Source organism: Pseudophryne corroboree, chromosome 10, assembly GCF_028390025.1.
Source record: "Pseudophryne corroboree isolate aPseCor3 chromosome 10, aPseCor3.hap2, whole genome shotgun sequence".
In the NCBI taxonomy this organism is placed as follows: Eukaryota; Metazoa; Chordata; class Amphibia; order Anura; family Myobatrachidae; genus Pseudophryne; species Pseudophryne corroboree.
This window is the reverse complement of record NC_086453.1, coordinates 190,397,431-190,422,292: the sequence shown is the minus strand read 5'-3', so window position 1 is coordinate 190,422,292 and position 24,862 is coordinate 190,397,431. Positions and strand designations below refer to the sequence as shown.

The window sequence follows — 24,862 nt, the reverse complement described above, 5'->3', positions numbered from 1 at the left end:
GAGTTATCTAACCATTTTTCGATAGCACTACTCAGCCACGCGCAAGCAATGGTGGGCCTGAGCAGTGTACCATTGGCCACATAAATAGCAGTGACGTGCGGTGAGGTCAGTGGCTGGTGAGGCACTACAGCCATAATGTCCACTGAGTCCCGCCGATGACCCCTACCACCGCCGAGCCGATGCCTGCTACCACCCCCAAGCCGATGCTCACGCCAATGGGCATCGCCCCTGCCAATGTTCTACTAAATTGCCACCATCAACCGCCTTGGCCCCCCTGCCGCCAATTTGCATCTCAGTCCAATGTCGCCATCACCAATGCCCGCAGCCTGCCTGACTATCATATTATGTCCACGGCTCCCTGGAGTTGTGGTCTAGTTTGATCACACGGAAGAGGGAAGCACAGGCAGCAGCGGCGGCCAGGGACTGGCTGCTGCCAGGGCCAGATTAAGTCTTGTGGGGGCCATGGGGCAACTAAAATTGGTGCAGCCTCTGTCTTGCTGTGTCTACCATGCCCCTGCATAATAGTGATGATGATAATAATAATAATAATAATAATAATAATAATAAATAAACATGGCAGGCATGATTTGTGGTGTACATTGGGGGCAGTGTGACCAGGGAGGGTGGCCTCTGTGCAGGCATATGCCATCTTGAAGTGCCAGGGTGCCAGGCCAGCTGAAGCACCCCATCACAGCTGCTGTCACTGCAATGGCCAGGGGAGGGCAAAGTGTGCACACACACTGACATAAACAAACAAGATGATATTTATAATTGTATATAGACTGATGTTCTACCAGTGCTTCCAAATTAACCACATTTGAATAAATCGCACCCCTCAGCCCCCCCCCCCCCCCCCCCCCCCCCGGCATCTACCTCCAGCACCCCCATGCGGCTTGGCACTTACTAGAACGTTGGTTGCCCCTGGCTTTGCTGCAACAGTGACAAATGCCGGGCAACCCCTCTCTGCACGTCCGCTCTCCCTACACACAGCACACACTGTTTCCCGGGTCCCGGCTCCTCAGTCATGTTTTCACTTGCTCAGGTCGGGGGTCGCGCAGAGCAGTGAGACGAGTTCTCGGTGGAGTAGCGCCGCGGCTAATGTGCACATCGCTGAGCGGCTCCACAAACTGCGGCAACGACAGATGGGACAATGGAGGAAGTGCCCCCGTCATGTCTCCGGCAGTTCCGCCTCTGTCCCCGCACGACCTACTGGTGCTGCTGTCGGAGTCTGGTGACGAGAGCCAGACCCCACCTACCCGGTGTCTATGAGGCTGGGGGACGAGCAGGGGCATTTTAATATAATGTAAGTAAATGATATCATTTGTGCACACTCCCGCCCCGCTGCCCAATCACATATGACTCAGTGACAGGGGCGTGCTTGAATATGGACTGACAGCATGCCCCTGTCAAAGCGGCACTTCTAGAGGTGCCGCTTATAGTTGTTTTTTTAATGGGCTATTACTGCCCGATGCTTGGCCCCGCCCCCCGCTTCCAGACCTTCTTCATTGACAGCGGGAGGCACCGAGAGCGGTGCCTCCAAAACACGTTTTAAACAGTTTTCAGTAGGTAAAAAATGACTAAAATAATACAAAGGCTAAAGTATATACTTATGACACAGAATCTGTGTCATAAGTATCTTCTTTGTATTATTTTAATCATTAATGACAGGGGAGGCACTGCCTCCCCTGACTGCACGTCCCTGATAAATAGATTTTAACGTAGTCTCCAACTTGCGGTCTGCCGGCTCCGTTAGTGAAGCCGTCCCAGGTGCAGTGAGAATCACCACCTTTTTTGTTAAGCGTGACAGGGCACTGTCTGAAACTGGGGGTGACTCCCACCTTTTCCTGTCCTCTGCCGGGAAAGGATAAGCAACCTGAATCCTTTTGGGAATCTGAAATTTATTTTCAGGGTTTGCCCAAATTCCCTCAAAGAGAGTATTTAGCTCGTGAGAAGGAGGGAAAGTTACATTAGTTTTCTTTTCTTCATAAAAATAAGCCTTCTCCTGAGGTACAGGAGCGGCTTCCGTAACTTCGCAAACCTCCCTTATAGCCACAATCAGTAGCGGATCTTGCCACGGGCAAGCAGGACTTTTGCCCGGGGCGCCGCCTTCCGGAGGGCGCTGGCGCCATCCGGAGGGCGCCGCACCATGGCAAGATCCGCCACTGCTGCCCGCTGTGTCCCCCGTCCGCTGTGTCCCCCGTCCGCCTCCGCTGCCTGCTGTGTCCCTGTGAAGGGAACTAGACGCGTAGCGTCTAGTTTCCCTTCGTGGAGAGTACCTTTGCTGTGCGGTGCGCGATGACGTCATCGCGCACCGCTCAGCATACAAGCGGCGCTACTAATGTACAGGGGGCGTAACTGACCACGCCCCCTGTATTAAGCCACACCCCGTTTCCTGCCCGGGCGCAGAGCGGGCTTGAACCGGCCCTGGCCACAATCATGTATTGAATGCTTTTTGCCAATTTAGGATCTATTCCCCTGGAATCACTAGTGTCGACACAGGAATCAGAGTCCGTGTCGGTATCAGTTTGTACTATTTGTGCAAATGGTCTTTTATGTGACCCAGAGCGGCCTCCTGAGGATGAAAAAGCAGAACCACTAAAAATCACATCTTCCACTGATTTTCTCCAGTTTTCTGCATGAGACTCAGACTTATCTAATCTCTTACTCAGGGCTGTTTCTAGCCAATTTGGCTCCCAGTGAGAGATTTCAAAATGCTCCCCCCCCCCATTGCCATCAAAAAAATGCCCCCCCCCCCCCATAGCTATAAAAAAACAAAAAGCATGCGTGCGCCGGAGGCGCGCGCGATCCCGGCAAGGGTGTGTGACCTCATTAAAATGGGCGTGGTCTCATTAAGTGGGCGTGGCCTCATCTGATATCATCACGGCCACCACAGGGAAAAATCAAAAAATCAAAAGTCCCCATTTTACACAGTACGGCAGGCACGTGTCCCCATTTTGCACAGTATGGCAGGCACGAGTCCCCATTTTACACAGTGCGGCAGGCAGGTGTACCCATTTTACACATTACGGCAGGCAAGACTCCCCATTTTACACATTACGGCAGGCAGGTGTCCCCATTTTACACATAACGGCAGGCAGGTGTCCCCATTTTACACAGTACGCAGGCACGTGTCCCCGTTTTGCACAGTACGGCAGGCAGGGTTCCCCATTTTACACATTACGGCAGGCAAGTGTCCAAATTACACAGTATGCAGGCAGGTGTCCCCATTTTACACATAACGGCAGGCAGGTGTCCCCATTTTGCACAGTACGGCAGGCACGTGTCCCCATTTTGCACAGTACGGCAGGCAGGTGTCACCATTTTACACATTACGGCAGGCAAGTGTCCAAATTACACAGTATGCAGGTAGGTGTCCCCATTTTACACAGTGCGGCAGGCAAGTGTCCCCATTTTACACATTACGGCAGGCAGGTGTCCCCATTTTACATATTACGGCAGGCAGGTGTCCCCATTTTACACAGTACGCAGGCACGTGTCCCCATTTTACACAGTACGCAGGCAGGTGTCCCCATTTTACACATTACGGCAGGCAAGTGTCCAAATTACACAGTATGCAGGCAGGTGTCCCCTTTTTACACAGGACGCAGGCAGGTGTCCCCATTTTACACAGTACGCAGGCAGGTGTCCCTACTTTACACAGTACGCAGGCAGGTGTCCCCATTTTACACAGTACACAGGCAGGTGTCCCCATTTTATACAGTGCGGCAGGCAGGTGTCAAGTGGGAGGGAAGGAAGGGAGAGGGAGGGGGGGGGGGGAGAGAGAGACTACTTACATATAGAGAATCTTCCCGCTCTTCGGATCGGGCCGCCTCACCTCCCTCGCGCCGTCCGCCTCCTCCTTCCCGCTTGTCTGCTCCTCCTCCATCATCCCGAGTACTCCTGCTCGGGGGGCGTGGTTTCGCGGAATGACGCAATTGCGTCGTGACGTCACAACGCAATTGCGTCATTCCGGGAAACTTCGCCCCCCGAGCAGAAGTGCTCGGGAAGAGCGAGGATCAACAGACAAGGACACACAAAGTGCCGCGGCGGGCGCCCCGTGCGGTTGCGCCGCAAGAAACGGCACTGCTCTTACTGATATGATTCACACTATCACGTAATTCTTTCACTCATTCAGGCTCATGGTGTGCCGGCATTACAACTCTGTGTCCCTAAAATGGCTCCCTCAGGGGAAGAGCTCCCTGCCTCAGACATGTCACACACGTGCACAACCACTCCACAGACACTCCGGGACTTATAGGGGACAGACCCACAGTAAAATCTGTCAGAAGGACACAGATAGGATTTGCCAGTTCACAACCCAGCGCCAGCAATAAAATGTCTGTGAAACACAAAATGCCCACAGACCTGCAGCGCTTTTATAATGATAATAACACCATGTATAGCACCAAATTTCACTGTGCCCCCTGTTTTGCACCCTGATACTTAGTTCAGCAGTGGAGGAGGACCAGCGTTCTTCTCTGTAGCCTGGAAGGAGAGAAAATGGTGCTGAGCAGTGTGCTGGCTGCCTGAGGAGGAAGCCCCGCCCCCGCAATGGCGCGTTTCCCCTCAGACTTTATGCTACTAATATTTACACTGGCAGGGGTAGGGTTGTGCCACAGCATCTTATGCCCCTTATATGCCAGTGTTACAAGGTTTCATGTTGCCCAGGCCCCCCCCCCTGCGCCCTGCACCCTGCAGTGCCTGTGTGTGTGGGTAGCATGGCGCGCAGCGTTCACGCCCACTGCGCGGTACCTTTCAGCTATCACGATGTCTGAAGTTCCTTTTCTTCTTACACTCACCTGTCTTCTGACTTCTGGCTCTGAAAGGGGGGTGACGGCAGGCTGTGGGAGAGAGCACATAGCCGCACCTAGCGTTCAGCATCCCTTCAGGAGTTAATGGTGTCCTGTCAGCCAGAAGCAGAGCCATGAAATATTTAGGAAGTTGGTTCCTACTTCAGCCCCCTAAGTCCCACGAAGCAGGGAGACTGTTGCCAGCAGTCCTCCCTGAAAATAAAAAAAATAAGAATTTACTCACCGGTAATTCTATTTCTCGTAGTCCGTAGTGGATGCTGGGGACTCCGTAAGGACCATGGGGAATAGACGGCTCCGCAGGAGACTGGGCACATCTAAAGAAAGATTTAGGACTATCTGGTGTGCACTGGCTCCTCCCCCTATGACCCTCCTCCAAGTCTCAGTTAGGACACTGTGCCCGGAAGAGCTGACACAATAAGGAAGGATTTTGAATCCCGGGTAAGACTCATACCAGCCACACCAATCACACCGTATAACTCGTGATAGGAACCCCGGTTAACAGTATGATAACCACGGAGCCTCTGAACAGATGGCTCGCAATAACAACCCGATTTGTGTAACAATAACTATTTACAAGTATTGCAGACAATCCGCACTTGGGATGGGCGCCCAGCATCCACTACGGACTACGAGAAATAGAATTACCGGTGAGTAAATTCTTATTTTCTCTGACGTCCTAGTGGATGCTGGGGACTCCGTAAGGACCATGGGGATTATACCAAAGCTCCCAAATGGGCGGGAGAGTGCGGATGACTCTGCAACACCGAATGAGAGAACTCCAGGTCCTCCTCAGCCAGGGTATCAAATTTGTAGAATTTTGCAAACGTGTTTGCCCCTGACCAAGTAGCAGCTCGGCAAAGTTGTAAAGCCGAGACCCCTCGGGCAGCCGCCCAAGATGAGCCCACCTTCCTTGTGGAATGGGCTTTTACAGATTTAGGCTGCGGTAGTCCCACCGCAGAATGCGCCAGCTGAATAGTGCTACAAATCCAGCGCGCGATAGTCTGCTTAGAAGCAGGAGCACCCAGTTTGTTGGGTGCATACAGGATAAACAGCGAGTCAGTTTTCCTGACTCCAGCCGTCCTGGAAACATAAATTTTCAGGGCCCTGACTACGTCCAGTAACTTGGAATCCTCCAAGTTCCTAGTAGCCGCAGGGACCACAATAGGCTGGTTCAAGTGAAACGCTGATACCACCTTCGGGAGAAACTGAGGACGAGTCCTCAACTCTGCCCTATCCATATGGAAAATCAGATAAGGGCTTTTATAGGACAAAGCCGCCAATTCTGACACACGCCTGGCCGAAGCCAGGGCCAACAGCATGACCACTTTCCACGTGAGATATTTCAAATCCACAGTCTTAAGTGGTTCAAACCAATGTGATTTCAGGAACTCCAAAACCACATTGAGGTCCCAAGGTGCCACTGGGGGCACAAAAGGAGGCTGAATATGCAGAACTCCTTTGACAAAAGTCTGAACCTCAGGCAGTGAAGCCAGTTCTTTCTGGAAGAAAATCGACAGGGCCGAAAGCTGGACCTTAATGGACCCCAATTTGAGGCCCAACGTCACCCCTGCTTGCAGGAAATGCAGGAATCGACCCAGTTGAAATTCCTCCGTTGGGGCCTTCCTGGCCTCACACCAAGCAACATATTTCCGCCAAATGCGGTGATAATGTTTTGCGGTGACATCCTTCCTGGCTTTGATCAGGGTAGGGATGACTTCCTCCGGAATGCCCTTTTTCTCAGTACCTTGGGAATGAGAGGCAGAGGAGGAAACACATAAACCGACTGGTACACCCACGGTGTTACTAGAGCGTCCACAGCGATCGCCTGAGGGTCCCTTGACCTGGCGCAATATCTTTTTAGCTTTTTGTTGAGGCGGGACGCCATCATGTCCACCTGTGGTCTTTCCCAACGGTTTACAAGTCCCAATTCTCCCGGGTGGAGGTCGTGCCTGCTGAGGAAGTCTGCTTCCCAAGTGGCCACTCCCGGAATGAACACTGCTGTCAGTGCTAACACATGATTTTCCGCCCATCGGAGAATCCTTGTGGCTTCTGCCATTGCCCTCCTGCTTCTTGTGCCGCCCTGTCTGTTTACATGGGCGACCGCCGTGATGTTGTCTGATTGGATCAGTACCGGTTAGTTCTGAAGCAGGGGCCTTGCTTGGCTTAGGGCATTGTAAATGGCCCTTAGCTCCAGAATATTTATGTGAAGCGAAAACTCCTGATTTGACCACAGTCCTTGGAAATTTCTTCCCTGTGTGACTGCACCCCAGCCCCGAAGGCTGGCATCCGTGGTCACCAGGACCCAGTCCTGTATTCCGAATCTGCGGCCCTCTACTAGATGAGCCCCCTGCAGCCACCACAGCAGCGACACCCTGGTCCTTGCCGACAGGGTTATCCACTGTTGCATCTGGAGATGGGACCCGGACCATTTGTCCAACAGGTCCCACTGGAAAGTCCTTGCGTGGAACCTTCCGAATGGAATTGCTTCGTACGAAGCTACCATTTTTCCCAGGACTCGTGTGCATTGATGTACCGACACCTGTCCCGGTTTTAGGAGGTCTCTGACTAGAGATGACAACTCCTCGGCTTTTTCCACTGGAAGAAACACTTTTTTCTGGTCTGTGTCCAGAATCATTCCCAGGAACAGAAGACGTGTCGTCGGGACCAGCTGTGACTTTGGAATATTGAGAATCCAGCCGTGCTGTTGTAGTACTTCCAGAGAAAGTGCTGCCCCCACTACCAACTGTTCCTTGGACCTCGCCTTTATCAGGAGATCGTCCAAGTACGGGATAATTAAAACTCCCTTCTTGCGAAGGAGTATCATCATTTCGGCCAGTACCTTGGTAAAGACCCTCGGTGCCGTGGATAACCCAAACGGCAGCATCTGGAACTGATAGTGACAGTCCTGTACCACAAATCTGAGGTACTCCTGGTGAGGAGGGTAAATGGGGACATGCAGGTAGGCATCCTTGATGTCCAGAGAGACCATGTAATCCCCCTCGTCCAGGCTCGCAATAACCGCTCTGAGCGATTCCATCTTGAACTTTAACTTTCTGATATACGTGTTCAAGGATTTTAAATTTAAGATGGGTCTCACCGAACCGTCCGGTTTCGGTACCACAAACATTGTGGAATAGTAACCCTTTCCTTGCTGAAGGAGTGGTACCTTGACAATCACTTGCTGTGAATACAGTTTTTGGATAGCCACCAACACTGCCTCCCTGGCAGAGGGAGTTGCTGGTAAGGCAGATTTTAGAAAACGGCGGGGGGAGGGGGGGGGGGGACGTCTCGAATTCCAGCCTGTACCCCTGAGATACTACTTGAAGGATCCAGGGATCCACCTGTGAGAGAGCCCACTGTGTGCTGAAATTTCTGAGACGGGCCCCCACCGTACCCGGGTCCGCCTGTGAAGCCCCAGCGTCATGCTGTGGACTTACCGGATGCGGGGGAGGACTTTTGCTCTTGGGAACTGGCTGTATGCTGCAGCTTTTTCCCTCTACCTTTGCCTCTCGGCAGAAAGGATGCGCCTCGAGCCCTCTTGTGTTTATGGGGCCGAAAGGACTGTACTTGATAATACTGTGCTTTCTTTTGCTGTGGGGTAGCCTGTGGCAAAAATGTCGATTTCCCAGCCGTAGCTGTGGAAACGAGGTCTGAAAGACCATCCCCAAACAGTTCCACCCCCTTATAAGGCAAAACTTCCATGTGCCTTTTTGAATCGGCATCACCTGACCACTGCCGAGTCCATAACCCCCTTCTGGCGGCAATGGACATTGCGCTTATTTTTGATGCCAGCCGGCAAATATCCCTCTGTGCATCGCGCATGTATAAGACAGCGTCTTTTATATGCTCTACTGTCAGCAAAATATTGTCCCTATCCAGGGTATCAATATTATCCGACAGGGAATCTGAACACGCAGCAGCAGCACTGCACATCCATGCTGATGCAATCGCTGGTCGCAATATAATGCCTGTGTGTGTATATATAGCTTTTAGGGTAGCCTCCTGCTTTCTATCAGCAGGATCCTTTAGGGCGGCCGTATCCTGAGACGGTAGTGCCACCTGTTTTGATAAACGTGTAAGCGCTTTATCTACCCTAGGGGATGTTTCCCAACGTGACCTATCCTCTGGCGGGAAAGGGTACGCTGCCAATAACCGTTTAGAAATTATCAATTTCTTATCGGGGGAAGTCCAGGCTTCCTCACACACCTCATTTAATTCCTCAGATGCAGGAAAAACTACTGGTAGTTTTTTCTCACCGAACATAATACCCTTTTTTGTGGTACCTGGGGTACTATCAGAAATGTGTAATACATTTTTCATTGCCTCAATCATGTAACGGGTGGACCTATTGGAGGGTACACTAGTCTCATCGTCGTCGACACTGGAGTCGGTATCCGTGTCGACATCTGTGTCTGCCATCTGAGGTAGCCGGCGTTTTAAAGCCCCTGATGACATTTGAGACGCTGGAACAGTCACAAGCTGAGTAGCCGGCTGCAGAGGCGTCACTCACCTCTGTGACACCCGGTGCGGCAGCGAGGATAAAGGGGGTGGGGCTTCGCGGGAATGGGCGTGGCTTAAATAGAGGGGCGTGGCTTCACGGACGGAACCCGTTTTTAAACCATTGCAGGCACGCAAAGGGGGCGGGGCTTTGCGGAGGGGCGGGGCTTCGCGTCCCGACACCCGTTTTTTTTTCACTGGGGGGTGTGGGAGGTGAGGGCTGACTCTCGGGAGGTGCTGTCCCTGCAGTGCTGGCTCCTACAAAGTGACAGGAGCCGAGTGCTGCACATAATATAACAGTGCAGCACTCGGCTTCCGTCACTCTGCAGGAGCCGGCATTTTGGTGTCACCCCTCGGCGGGTGACACCCGGGAGCGGGCCGCACCCCCCGCACCCCCCTTGTGACGCCACTGGCCGGCTGTCCTATGTCGTCAAACCTTTTATGTAAGGAGCTGACACTGTCACGTAATTCCTTCCATAAGTCCATCCACACAGGTGTCGACCCCTCAGGGGGTGACAACACATTTACAGGCATTTGCTCTGCCTCCACATCATTTTCCTCATCATACATGTCGACACAGCGGTACCGACACACAGCACACACACAGGGAATGCTCTGACAGAGGACAGGACCCCACAAAGCCCTTTGGGGAGACAGAGGGAGAGTATGCCAGCACACACCAGAGCGCTATATAACAGAGGGATATCACTATACAGAGTGTTTTCCCCTATAGCTGCTTGTATTATATATATACTGCGCCTAAATTTAGTGCCCCCCCTCTCTTTTTTACCCTTTCTGTAGTGCAGGACTGCAGGGGAGAGCCAGGGAGCGATCCTTCCAGCGGAGCTGTGAGGGAAAATGGCGCCAGTGTGCTGAGGGAGATGGCTCCGCCCCTTTTTCGGCGGGCTTTCTCACGCTTTTTGTGTTATTCTGGCAGGGGTAATTTACACCTATATAGCCTCTGGGGCTATATATGGTGTCAGTTTTGCCAGCCAAGGTGTTAATATTGCTGCTCAGGGCGCCCCCCCCCCAGCTCCCTGCACCCATCAGTGACCGAAGTGTGTGGTGTGCATGAGGAGCAATGGCGCACAGCTGCAGTGCTGTGCGCTACCTTGGAGAAGACAGAAGTCTTCAGCCGCCGATTTTCCGGACCACCTTCTTGTTTCTGGCTCTGTAAGGGGGACGGCGGCGCGGCTCCGGGAACGGACGACGAGGTCGGGTCCTGTGTGTGATCCCTCTGGAGCTAATGGTGTCCAGTAGCCTAAGAAGCCCAAGCTACCACCACTTAGGTAGGTTCGCTTCTTCTCCCCTTAGTCCCTCGCTGCAGTGAGCCTGTTGCCAGCAGGTCTCACTGTAAAATAAAAAAACTAAACTATACTTTCTTTCTAGGAGCTCAGGAGAGCCCCTAATGTGCATCCAGCTCGGCCGGGCACAGAAATCTAACTGGAGGAGGGTCATAGGGGGAGGAGCCAGTGCACACCAGATAGTCCTAAATCTTTCTTTAGATGTGCCCAGTCTCCTGCGGAGCCGTCTATTCCCCATGGTCCTTACGGAGTCCCCAGCATCCACTAGGACGTCAGAGAAACTAATATAAGTCTTTCAGAGAAACTCAGTAGAGCTCCCCTGGAGTGCATCCAGTCTGCCTGGGCACATTTCTAAAACTGAGGTCTGGAGGAGGGACATAGAGGGAGGAGCCAGTTCACACCCTTGAAAAGTCTTAAAGTGCCCATGGGTCCTGCGGAACCGTCTTTACCCCATGGTACTAAAGTTGACCCCAGCATCCTCTAGGACGTATGAGAAACACACTTCAGCCTCTGCCCGCTCATATTATGTACATTGGTGCAGTTTGAGACTCCGGAGTGGGGGCCCTGGGAGAGGGAGAACCACAACACATGTCCCCTGGGCTCCCTGCTTATCCCTGCTCTGGTGCATAAAGCAGAAACTGGAGCAATGGAAAAGATTAGGCTGCTCCATTCAGGGCTGGCGCCCAGAGGCGAACTTCCTCTATTGTGTCCTGTATTTACACCCCTATTACTGTCCCAAAATGTTACCCAGCAATCTGGTGCAGCTTAAGCCCTGTACACACGGGGAAGATGTGTGCTGAGCGATCTAGCACAGACCGCTCAGCGCACATCTTTCCCCCCACTCAGCACACAGCGCGATGTGTGCTGAGTGAGGTGGGGGACGGAGATGGAGGGGCCGCTCATTTCACCCAGCAGTGAAATGAACGATCTAACTAGATTTGGGCATACACACGGAGTGATGTGTGCTTTATTTCTAAGCAATCTAGTCAGACTGTTTACAATTTAAGCACCTTGAGATTATCTAGAAAAGATAATGTCCTACATGTATTCTTAGCAAGAATCTTGTAAAGAATGTCCACGTCCACGGGGTACTCCGGTAGAGGTGTTGCTCCAAAATCTAGTTGTTTAAGATTGGTAGTGATAAACAGGGCAGTAGTTCTGAAAGTGAGATTACACAAAGGCAAGTGCTGATGCTTTTCTCTGCAGTTGGTCCCACAGCTTCCTCAGAAGCTAAGTGAATGGTCTCTGTTTCATAACTGGATTAAATACCTCTGGTAATTTCAAATATATAGTACAGGTATGTGCACACAATCCAAAAATCAGATCTGCTGAAATCAAATTTATATAACAGATGAAATAGGGGCAATCGTGCTCTTAAGTATAATAAAACGTAGAGGACGATTGTTTGTCGCCTCCCTATGGACATTTTACAGATAGTGTGGTCAGTCGAAGGATGGATAAATCCGTATGTACTAGCAGACGCCATCTGTGTGCCTAGTCAGATTTGGAACATGTGCAGTTGCAGATTTCTTTGTTTGGTACAATGAGACAACTGTCTACATTTCCACTAGCATCTCAGCAAAGTGTCTTTAGAATGTATCTAAACACATTTTCCTCTCTTTATTTTACATGAAACATACTTTTAGAAATGTATATTTTCTGTTTACAGATTTTATTGTACATTACAGTCCGCAAAAAAATGAATCAGTTATTGCTGTTTTTTGCACTGCACAGGGCTAGCATTAAAGGGTATGCCGTCATTCACTATGTTGATCGTTATGATGTTGGCATGTACCGAATGTCAACATTTAGTGAAATATTAGGATTAGGGGTTAGTTACAGAATACCTTACAAATGAATTGTCGAAATTGTGACCATGTTGACATTTCATCAGTAATGAGACACTGAATGTTGGCATTATGGACATGTTGGCAAGATCTGTTGGCATAATAACCGTGTACACATTATGAATGTCAACATTGCCACAATTTACCTAATATACCAAATCTCACAACAATGACACCATTAGGGAAGGGTAGATACATACTTGCCTACTTTTGAAAAAGCATTTCAGGGAGATTGTGAAAGTAACACCTATTAGCGCGGATGTGGACTGCCACATCTGAGAGGCGTGTCATAAACATGACTTACATCCAAATGTGAGCCCCAAAGTTAGTAAGATTTACTTGTTGAAGAAAAGACTGATATTTTGCAGGATTTGTTATTGTGTATAACACGAGGTTCCATATACTGTAAGTGGCCACAACAAACCTTATTTAAAGTGCATGTAGTGATATAGATCATTGTGCCTTATAACCAATGCAGGGACATGGCTCTGATGAGCCCATTTGAATGTATATATCTATGATTTATTTTCCCCAAGAATGTAACAGCATACCTCCCAACTGTCCCGATTTTTCGGGTCAGTCCCGTTTTTTGGGGACTGTCCCACCCGCAGGCCGCAGTGTACCGCGGTGGGGGGGGGCAGTTGGGAGTCTCTGTCTCTCGCTGCCCTGCTTAGCAGAGCAGCGGTGAATAGACGCTGTGCGCATGAGTCAGAGAGAGAGGGGGCATGCCAGCGGCTCACAGAGCGCTGGGCATGACCCCTCAGTGATGAAAACGGGGGCGTGACTCGCGATCGCGGTCCTCCCGTGAAGCCACACTCCTTTTCTTAGGCCACACACCCTTTTCGGGAGTGTGTCCCTCTTTGAGAAAATAAAAAGTTGGGAGGTATGCAACAGCTGCATAATGGGGATAAGGTGCAATCAGGGAGATTGCTGGACTATTCAGGGAGTTAGGGAGATTACTTCTTTTTCAGGGAGTCTCCTGCAGAATGAGGGAGAGTAGGCAACTATGGGTAGATACTAGAGCCAAGTGGGCTAAAGGACCTCTGACGAAACACCTTTCTTATCAATTAACTAGCTCACCACAGGTGATGGAAATCATACATTACCAGGAAAGTACAGGAACAGAGCATTTTCTCCCTCATGGAGAGGGTCAGGCAGGCAAGTATGCGTTAGGGGGAGGAGCAAGGCTGGTGGGATAGCACTTGCACTATCCAAGTCAACAACTACTCCCTTTAGTAACCTGGGTCCCATGATCTGACCTTGCTCCCCCCTCGTCGCTGGTCACGTGGTGGTAATGTCACAGGTCCTAGTGAACCTCTCATTAAATATTACATAATCATGAAATGGGTTCCTGAACCTGTCTTGAGACAAAATGTATTTACTGTAAGATAAGTTACATTTTAAAGTCCATTTTAAGTGCCTTCTTTTCTAAAAACTATATAGTTAGTTTCTTTTTTTGTTTTTTTTACTAGTTCCACCCTCCAGACCCATAGTTCCTTAACCTCTTCTTCCAGTAAAATAGTACTGGCCATAACCATTAGGAAAGTGTCACATAGCCCTGCTAAAATGTCTCCTTCTGTACACAGCCACCTCGCTCTCACGGTCTCACCTACTTAAGTCCTAACACAAACAGGACAGAAACTGAAGGCGGAACGCTTTTTCCTTGTCACCGGCGTGTCCTGCGTTCCACTGTCCCCCAGAGCTCGATTGCTTCCTCCTTCCGGTGTTCGGCAGCGCAGGTGCTGAGAGCCGGTGTTCGTGGCCGGCTGTGCAGGTAATGGGACAGGGACAGATGTGTGCGTGTCAGAGATTGTGAGCTCTCTGCTTGAGTGTGTGTCACACTGCGGGCAGTGGCAGGAGATGGGGGAAACGTGTTGTGTTCCTGTCGTAGTACATTGGCGGCTTCTTGACACAACGACCGCTGTTTCTATGTTTTTCCTACCAGCCTTGTCAGGCATTGGCTGTCTCTTTATCTGTCACTGATGGCATTTGCATTAATCATATGCCGTAAGCGTAGATAATGCCCCCTACCCTAGTGGTTTTTATTATTTTATATATTATTTGCTATTTTATTGGTAATGCGCAAGAACACAAGCAGTGGATGTGTTTATAGCCAAATAAATGGTAAAATGTAATATGCAACTTATTTGCGTAACTACGGGGCCCTTATTATTACTGTCATTGGAACTTTAACTTGAGTTATTTTTATCATCTATTGTGTTTAACATGAGCAAACAAACCATCCATAAACGGCACAATGTGCTATGGTTTTTATGTTTCTCTGACGTCCTAGTGGATGCTGGGAACTCCGTAAGGACCATGGGGAATAGACGAGCTCCGCAGGAGACTGGACACTCTAAAGAAAATATTAGGTACTATCTGGTGTGCACTGGCTCCTCCCTCTATGCCCCTCCTCCAGACCTCGGTTAGAATCTGTGCCCGGCCAGAGCTGGGTGCTCCTAGTGGGCTTTCCTGAGCTTACTAGTAAAGAAAGTATTTATTAGGTTTTTTTATTTTCAGTGAGCTTCTGCTGGCAACAGACTCACTGCTACGTGGGACTAAGGGGAGAGAAGCAAACCTACCTGCTTGCAGCTAGCTTGTGCTTCTTAGGCTACTGGACACCATTAGCTCCAGAGGGTTCGAACACAGGCACCTGTCCTCGATCGTCCGTTCCCGGAGCCGCGCCGCCGTCCCCCTCGCAGAGCCAGAAGAACAGAAGCTGGAAGACGACGAAATCGGTGGCAGAAGACTCCTGTCTTCATTTAAGGTAGCGCACAGCACCGCAGCTGTGCGCCATTGCTCCCAGCACACTTACACACTCCGGTCACTGTAGGGTGCAGGGCGCTGGGGGGAAGGGGCGCCCTGGGCAGCAATTGAAGTACCTTTTGGCAATAAAAATACATATATACAGTCTGGCACTGTATATATGTAAAAACCCCCGCCATTTTTTTACACAGAAAGCGGGACAGAAGCCCGCCACTGAGGGGACGGGGCCTTCTTCCTCAGCACACCAGCGCCATTTTCTCTTCACAGCTCCGCAGGCTCTCCCCTGCAGTATCCAGGTACAAGAAGGGTAAAAAAGAGAGGGGGGGGGGGGGCACATAAATTTAGGCGCAAATAAAACATATAAGGCAGCTATTGGGTAATCACTTATTATAAGTGAAAATCCCTGTGTTCTATAGCGCTGTGGTGTGTGCTGGCATACCCTCTCTCTGTCTCCCCAAAGGACTTTGTGGGGTCCTGTCCTCAGTCTGAGCATTCCCTGTGTGTGTGTGCGGTGTGTCGGTACGGCTGTGTCGACATGTTTGATGAGGAGGGTTACGTGGAGGCGGAGCAAGGGCAGATAAGTGTGTTGTCGCCCCCGTCGGGGCCGACACCTGATTGGATGGATATGTGGAAGGTCTTAAACGACAATGTAAGCTCCTTACATAAAAGGTTTGATGACGCTGCAGCCTTGGGACAGCCGGGGTCTCAGCCCGCGCCTGCCCAGGCGACTCAGAAACCGTCAGGGGCTCATAAACTCCCTCTATCTCAGATGGTTGACACAGATGTCGACACAGAGTCCAACTCAAGTGTCGACGATGATGAGGCACATTTACAGTCTACAATGACCAAGGCCATCCGATACATGATTATTGCAATGAAGGATGTATTACACATTTCTGAGATTAACCCTGTTAATACCAAGAGGGTTTATATGTTTGGGGAGAAAAAGCAGCCAGTGACTTTTCCCCCATCTGATGAATTAAATGAATTATGTGAAGAAGCGTGGAGTTCCCCTGATAAGAAACTAGTGATTTCTAAGAGGTTACTGACGGCGTACCCTTTCCCGCCAACGGACAGGTTACGTTGGGAAACATCCCCTAGGGTGGACAAGGCGCTGACACGCTTATCTAAAAAGGTGGCCCTGCCGTCTCAGGATACGGCCGCCCTAAAGGAGCCTGCGGATAGAAAGCAGGAAGCTATCCTGAAGTCAGTGTATACACACTCTGGAACTCTACTGAGACCTGCTATTGCTTCAGCCTGGATGTGTAGTGCTGTAGCAGCATGGACAGATACTCTGTCAGATGACATAGATTCCCTCGACAGGGATACTGTTTTGCTAACCCTGGGCCATATAAAAGATGTCGTCTTATATATGCGGGATGCTCAGAGGGACATTTGCCTGCTAGGCTCTAGAATTAATGCTATGTCCATTTCTGCCAGGAGGGTCTTATGGACTCTGCAATGGACAGGAGATGCTGATTCTAAAAAACACATGGAGGTTTTGCCTTATAAGGGTGAGGAATTGTTTGGGGACGGTCTATCGGACCTCGTGTCCACAGCGACAGCTGGAAAGTCGACTTTCTTGCCTCAGGTTTCCTCACAGCCTAAGAAAGCACCGTATTATCAAATGCAGTCCTTTCGTTCTCAGAAAGGCAAGAGGGTCAGGGGCGCATCCTTTCTTGCCAGAGGCGGGTAGAGGTAAGAAGCTGCACCATGCAGCCAGTTCCCAGGAACAAAAGTCCTCCCCTGCTTCCACTAAGTCCACCGCATGACGTTGGGGCTCCACAGGCGGAGCCAGGTGCGGTGGGGGCGCGTCTCCGAAACTTCAGCAACCAGTGGGTTCGCTCACAGGTGGATCTCTGGGCTGTACAAATTGTATCTCAGGGATACAAGCTAGAATTCGAAGCGACTCCCCCCCCCGCCGTTACCTCAAATCAGCCTTGCCAGCTTCCCCCATGGAAAGGGAGGTAGTACTGGCGGCAATTCACAAGCTGTACCTCCAGCAAGTGATTATCAGGGTCCCCCTCCTTCAACAGGGAAGGGGTTACTATTCCACAATGTTTGTGGTACCGAAACCGGACGGTTCGGTGAGACCCATTCTGAATTTAAAATCCTTGAACACTTGTATAAAGAAATTCAAGTTCAAAATGGAATCGCCCAGAGCGGTTATTGCAAGCCTGGAAGCGGGGGATTTTATGGTGTCGCTGGACATCAAGGATGCTTCCTTGCATGTCCCCATTTATCCACTTCACCAGGAGTACCTCAGGTTTGTGGTACAGGACTGTCATTACCAGTTCCAGACGTTGCCGTTTGGCCTGTCCACGGCACCGAGGATATTTACCAAGGTAATGGCCGAAATGATGAAGAGAGTTATGGTTATCCCGTACTTGGACGATCTCCTCATAAAGGCGAGGTCCAGAGAGCAGTTGTTGATCAGCGTAGCACACTCTCAGGAAGTGTTGCAACAGCACGTCTGGATTCTGAATGTTCCAAAGTCGCAGCTGATTCCTACGACGCGTCTGCTTTTCTTGGGCATGATTCTGGACACAGAACAGAAGAAGGTGTTTCTCCCGATGGAGAAGGCCCAGGAATTAGCATCTCTGGTCAGGGACCTCCTGAAACCAAAACAAGTATCGGTGCATCACTGCACGCGAGTCCTGGGAAAGATGGTGGCTTCATACGAAGCCATTCCCTTCGGCAGGTTCCATGCAAGGATCTTTCAGTGGGATCTGTTGTTAAAGTAGTCCGGATCGCATCTCCAGATGCATCGGCTGATCACCCTGTCCCCAAGGGCCAGGGTGTCTCTTCTGTGGTGGCTGCAGAGTGCTCACCTTCTCGAGGGCCGCATGTTCGGCATACAGGACTGGGTCCTGGTGACCACGGATGCAAGCCTCCGAGGATGGGGGGTAGTCACTCGGGGAAGAAACTTCCAAGGGCTGTGGTCAAGTCTGGAGACTTCTCTACACATAAATATATTGGAACTAAGGGCCATTTACAACGCCCTGAGTCAACCAGAGCCCCTGCTTCGAAACCGGCCAGTGCTGATTCAGTCAGACAACATCATGGCGGTCGCCCATGTAAACCGCCAGGGCGGCACAAGAAGCAGGATGGCAATGGCGGAAGCCACAAAGATTCTTCGGTGGGCGGAGAATCACGTGCAAGCACTGTCAGCAGTGTTCATTCCGGGAGTGGACAACTGGGAAGCAGACTTCCTCAGCAGACACGACCTCCACCCGGGAGAGTGGGGACTTCATCAAGAAGTCTTCACACAGATTGCAAAGCGATGGGAACTGCCACAGGTGGACATGATGGTGTCCCGCCTCAACAAAAAGCTAAAAAGATATTGCGCCAGGTCACGGGACCCTCAGGCGATAGCTGTGGACGCCCTAGTGACACCGTGGGTGTACCAGTCGGTATATGTGTTTCCTCCTCTTCCTCTCATACCCAAGGTGCTGAGAATAGTAAGAAAGAGAGGAATAAGAACAGTACTCATTGTTCCGGATTGGCCAAGAAGGACTTGGTACCCGGAACTGCAAGAAATGCGCACAGAGGACCCCATGGCCTCTGCCTCTCAGACAGGACCTGCTGCAACAAGGGCCCTGTCTGTTCCAAGACTTACCGCGGCTGCGTTTGACGGCATGGCGGTTGAACGCCGGATCCTAGCGGAAAAAGGCATTCCGGATGAAGTTATTCCTACACTGATAAAGGCTAGGAAGGACGTGACAGCAAAGCATTATCACCGTATATGGCGAAAATATGTTGCTAGGTGTGAGGCCAGGACGGCCCCTACAGAGGAATTCCAGCTGGGTCGATTCCTGCACTTCCTACAGTCAGGGGTGACTATGGGCCTAAAATTGGGGTGCATAAAGGTCCAGATTTCGGCCCTATCCATTTTCTTTCAAAAAGAACTGGCTTCACTGCCTGAGGTTCAGACGTTTGTTAAGGGAGTGCTGCATATTCTGCCCCCTTTTGTGCTACCAGTGGCACCCTGGGATCTTAACGTTGTGTTGGATTTCCTGAAATCCCACTGGTTTGAGCCACTTAAGACCGTGGAACTAAAGTATCTCACGTGGAAAGTGGTCATGCTGTTGGCCTTAGCATCGGCTAGGCGTGTGTCGGAATTGGCGGCTTTGTCATGTAAAAGCCCATATCTGATCTTCCATATGGACAGGGCAGAATTGAGGACTCGTCCCCAATTTCTCCCAAAGGTGGTATCATCGTTTCATTTGAACCAACCTATTGTGGTGCCTGCGGCTACTCGGGACTTGGAGGACTCCAAGTTGCTGGACGTAGTCAGGGCTTTGAAAATATGTTTCCAGAACGGCTGGAGTCAGGAAGACTGACTCGCTGTTTATCCTGCATGCACCCAACAAGCTGGGTGCTCCTGCTTCAAAGCAAACTATTGCTCGCTGGATCTGTAGCACGATTCAGCTGGCTCATTCTGCGGCTGGATTGCCGCATCTAAAATCAGTAAAAGCCCATTCCACAAGGAAGGTGGGCTCTTCTTGGGCGGCTGCCCGAGGGGTCTCTGCTTTACAGCTTTGCCGAGCGGCTACTTGGTCGGGTTCAAACACCTTTGCAAAGTTCTACAAGTTTGATACCCTGGCTGAGGAGGACCTTGTGTTTGCTCATTCGGTGCTGCAGAGTCATCCGCACTCTCCCGCCCGTTTGGGAGCTTTGGTATAATCCCCATGGTTCTTACGGAGTTCCCAGCATCCACTAGGACGTCAGAGAAAATAAGAATTTACTCACCGGTAATTCTATTTCTCGTAGTCCGTAGTGGATGCTGGGCGCCCGTCCCAAGTGCGGACTTTCTGCTATACGTGTATATAGTTATTGCTTAAATAAGGGTTATTGTTATGAGCCATCCGTTGAGTGAGGCTCAGTTGTTGTTCATACTGTTAACTGGGTAAGGTTATCACAAGTTGTACGGTGTGATTGGTGTGGCTGGTATGAGTCTTACCCTGGATTCCATAAATCCTTTCCTTGTAATGTCAGCTCTTCCGGGCACAGTTTACCTAACTGAGGTCTGGAGGAGGGGCATAGAGGGAGGAGCCAGTGCACACCAGATAGTACCTAATCTTTTCTTTAGAGTGCCCAGTCTCCTGCGGAGCCCGTCTATTCCCCATGGTCCTTACGGAGTTCCCAGCATCCACTACGGACTACGAGAAATAGAATTACCGGTGAGTAAATTCTTATTTATGTTGTGTACACATGGTGATATATTTTCTTACGATTTTGACTATATAGTCAAAATCGTAAGAAAAGTTAGTGCAGATCACAAGGATAGTCTCAACAGATTATAATCCTCCTTTAACAGCCTGAAGTGATAAGAGTTATGAGGACAATCATTGCTGTATGTGTAAAGGCCCACACACGGTGAGATTCGGCTATGCCCGATTCTCACTATGCGACAGGGGCTAGGTCGGCATCGCAAGCACATAATGAGTGTGGTTGCGATACTGACTATGTGCGATTTTGGCTAAGTGTTAATTTTGACTATCTCTTCTATATCAGCATCGAATCAGGATCGCAAGGTGACTTTCACAAAGTCACCTTGCGATCCTGATTCGATGCCGATGCGCGGTCCTACGTGGTCAGCATCGCAAGCCTAGATAGACTGTGCAGGCAAATCAGTTTTGACTCTCTCTATAGAAGAGATAGTCAAAATGAACACTTAGCCAAAATCGCACATAGTCAGTGTCGCAACCACTCATTATGTGCTTGCGATGCCGACCTAGCCCCTGTCGCATAGTGAGAATCGGGCATAGCTGAATCTCGCCGTGTGTGGGTCTTTACACATACAGCAATGAGTGTCCTCATAACTCTTATCATTTCAGGCTGTTAAAGGAGGATTATAATCTGTTGAGACTATAAATGTGTTAATTATACACTGACAAATAATCAGTATAATACTAGAAATGTTTTTAGATGATTGTAGAAGACTCTTTATAATCTACCATGTGTTAAAATGTCAAAAGACAGAACACCTCTGTGAGATATTGAGAGGTTGCGCATATAGGGGGTCATTCCGACCCGATCGCTTGCTGCAGTTTGTCGCATCGCAGCGATCGGGTCGGAACTGCGCATGCGCCGGCGCATGGCAGCTTTCGTTACCTAGCGATCACTCGCTAGGCGGGAGGGGGCTGAACGGCGGCGTTAAGCCACCGTTTAGGGGGAGCGGTCCGGCCAACGCAGGCGTGGCCGGACCGTTGGGGGGGGGGGGGGCGGGCCGCGGCGGCTGTGTGACGTCTCACGCAGCCGCTGTGGCCAGCGGGAGCGATGAGCAACTCCCAATCAGCCGCAGGAGCTGCGCTGTCCGGGAGTTACTCCTCAAATACAAAGGCGCGATGCTTTTGTATTTGTGCGGGGGGGGGGGGGGGGGCACTGACATGCGGGGCGGACTAGCCCTGTGCTGGGTGTCCCCCCGCATGTCTGAGTTCACGATCGTAGCTGTGCTAAATATAGCACAGCTACGATCAACTCGGAATGACCCCCATAAACACATAACTCAGAACCAAAACAAGGTGAAGTTGGTAGAACAGTGGGAAAGGGGAGTATGGCAATGACAATTTGGAGGTGAACATGCAGCAGAGAAGGCTCAACCATTATGCAAACAAGGTGACCGTCAAGGGCCCAATATGCCCTGAGTGGTCCAGTATTTACTAGCCCTTTTATGTGTGTTTTTATTTTATTTGGAAGGAGGGGGGATAGAGGGTGGGTTTTTTTTTTTTCTTTTGTACCATTGTAACATATTTAATAACATTGTACCCTCTGAACATATTCCAAAACATAGGGGTAAGCATGTATTATTGTCCTATTTATTCACTGTACCAATTTTATTTTGTCTCTGCTGTGTGTGCCATGACCTACTGCTTCTATAATTTGTGCTACTGTTCTTTATATGCTTGAACCTGGACCTTGCAGTGTTCTATTGGTTCCTTTTTTTATCGATTTTTGGGAGCCATTTAGAATGACTGAGAAAGTATCTTTTGCCATTGCTATAATACTGAAGGCCCAGGACAAACCGTTTTAGCAGTTTTCTTGAGTGCTGGGCTAGTACAAAAACAGGGGTGTAGTATGGTATGCCGGCAACAGGGTCTCAAGTTGGTTATATATAGTGAGATAACAAAAAATGTGTCTATTGCAGTTGACTGTGTTGATGGAGGACACCAAGTAACCTTATACAGATGTAGCTGATGAGCTCTGATGTTAGATATTGACACCATTGTATATTTCTCTGACGTCCTAGTGGATGCTGGGGACTCCGTAAGGACCATGGGGAATAGACGGCTCCGCAGGAGACTGGGCACATCTAAAGAAAGATTTAGGACTATCTGGTGTGCACTGGCTCCTCCCCCTATGACCCTCCTCCAAGCCTCAGTTAGATTTCTGTGCCCGGCTGAGCTGGATGCACACTAGGGGCTCTCCTGAGCTCCTAGAAGAAAGTATAGTTTAGGTTTTTTATTTTCAGTGAGACCTGCTGGCAATAGGCTCACTGCAACGAGGGACTAAGGGGAGAAGAAGCGAGCCTACCTAAGTGGTGGTAGCTTGGGCTTCTTAGGCTACTGGACACCATTAGCTCCAGAGGGATCGAACACAGGACCCGACCTCGTCGTCCGTTCCCGGAGCCGCGCCGCCGTCCCCCTTACAGAGCCAGAAACAAGAAGGTGGTCCAGAAAATCGGCGGCTGAAGACTTCTGTCTTCTCCAAGGTAGCGCACAGCACTGCAGCTGTGCGCCATTGCTCCTCATGCACACCACACACTGCGGTCACTGATGGGTGCAGGGCGCTGGGGGGGGGCGCCCTGAGCAGCAATAATAACACCTTGGCTGGCAAAACTAACACCATATATAGCCCCAGAGGCTATATAGGTGTATATTAACCCCTGCCAGAAACGATAAAATAGCGGGAGAAAGCCCGCCGAAAAAGGGGCGGAGCCAACTCCCTCAGCACACTGGCGCCATTATTCCCTCACAGCTTCGCTGGAAGGAAGCTCCCTGGCTCTCCCCTGCAGTCCTGCACTACAGAAATGGTAAAAAAGAGAGGGGGGGCACAATTTAGGCGCAGTATATATATATTATAGGCAGCTATAGGGGAAAACACTCTGTATAGTGATATCCCTCTGTTATATAGCGCCCTGGTGTGTGCTGGCATACTCTCCCTCTGTCTCCCCAAAGGGCTTTGTGGGGTCCTGTCCTCTGTAAGAGCATTCCCTGTGTCTGCTGTGTGTCGGTACTGCTGTGTCGACATGTATGATGAGGATAATGATGTGGAGGCGGAGCAAATGCCTGTGAATGTGATGTCACCCCCTGCGGGGTCGACACCAGTGTGGATGGACTTATGGAAGGAATTACGTGACAGTGTCAGCTCCTTACATAAAAGGTTTGACGACATAGGACAGCCGGCTACTCAGCTTGTGCCTGTCCAAGCGTCTCAAATGTCATCAGGGGCTATAAAACGCCCGCTACCTCAGATGACAGATACAGATGTCGACACGGATACCGACTCCAGTGTCGACGATGATGAGACGAGTGTACCCTCCAATAGATCCACCCGTTATATGATTGAGGCTATGAAAAATTTATTACACATTTCTGATGATACCCCAGGTACCACAAAAAGGGTATTATGTTTGGTGAGAAAAAACTACCAGTATTTTTTCCTGCATCTGACGAATTAAATGATGTGTGTGAGGAAGCGTGGACTTCCCCAGATAAGAAATTGATCATTTCTAAACGGTTAATGGCTGCGTACCCTTTCCCGCCAGAGGATAGGTCACGCTAGGAAACACCCCCTAGGGTAGATAAAGCACTGACAGGAAAGTACCCTAAAAGCTATATACACACACACTGGCATTATATTGAGACCCGCTATTGCATCAGCTTGGATGTGCAGTGCTGCTGCTGCGTGGTCCGACTCCCTGTCGGAAAACATTGATACCATGGATAGGGACAATATTTTGCTAACGATTGACCATATAAAAGACGCGGTCTTATACATGCGTGATGCACAGAGGGATATTTGCCGGCTGGCATCAAAAATAAGCGCTATGTCCATTGCCGCCAGACGGGGGTTATGGACTAGGCAATGGTCAGGTGATGCCGACTCCAAGCGGCACATGGAAGTTTTACCCTATAAAGGGGTGGAACTTTTTGGGGAAGGTCTTTCAGACCTCGTTTCCACAGCTACTGCTGGGAAATCGACCTTTTTGCCACAGGCTACCCCACAGCAAAAGAAAGCACCGTATTATCAGGTACAGTCCTTTCGGCCCCAGAAAAATAAGCGGGCTAGAGGCTCATCCTTTCTGCCGAGGGGCAGAGGAAGGGGGGAAAAAGCTGCAGCACACAGCTAGTTCCCAGGAGCAGAAGTCCTCCCCTGCGTCCGGTAAGTCCACAGCATGACGCTGGGGCTGCTCAGGCGGAATCGGGAACGGTGGGGGCACGTCTCAGGTTTTTCAGCACACAGTGGGCTCTCTCACAAGTGGATCCCTGGGTCCTTCAAGTAGTATCTCAGGGGTACAGGCTGGAATTCGAGACGTCTCCCCCCCGCCGTTTCCTAAAATCTGCCTTGCCGGCAACTCCCTCTGCCAGGGAGGCAGTGTTGGTGGCTATTCAAAAACTGTATTCACAGAAAG

General features: G+C 50.3%; 1 protein-coding gene across 2 annotated transcripts in view; it reads left to right on the top strand.

The window, feature by feature from the left end:
- The first annotated feature begins 1,128 nt into the window (after positions 1 to 1,128).
- Positions 1,129 to 24,862, top strand: part of SDF4 (stromal cell derived factor 4) — a 250,372-nt gene continuing 226,638 nt past the window's right edge. The window contains exons 1-2 of one of the 2 annotated variants that reach the window (XM_063942989.1): positions 1,129 to 1,303; positions 14,046 to 14,233. Coding sequence is in view for 1 of the 2 variants with exons in the window: in XM_063942988.1 (XP_063799058.1) it covers positions 14,538 to 14,583 (46 nt within the window). In the remaining variant the exon portion in view is untranslated. Of the gene's footprint in view, positions 1,304 to 14,045; positions 14,234 to 14,512; positions 14,584 to 24,862 lie in introns of those variants that run through there. The other variant, XM_063942988.1, reaches the window with a different exon arrangement.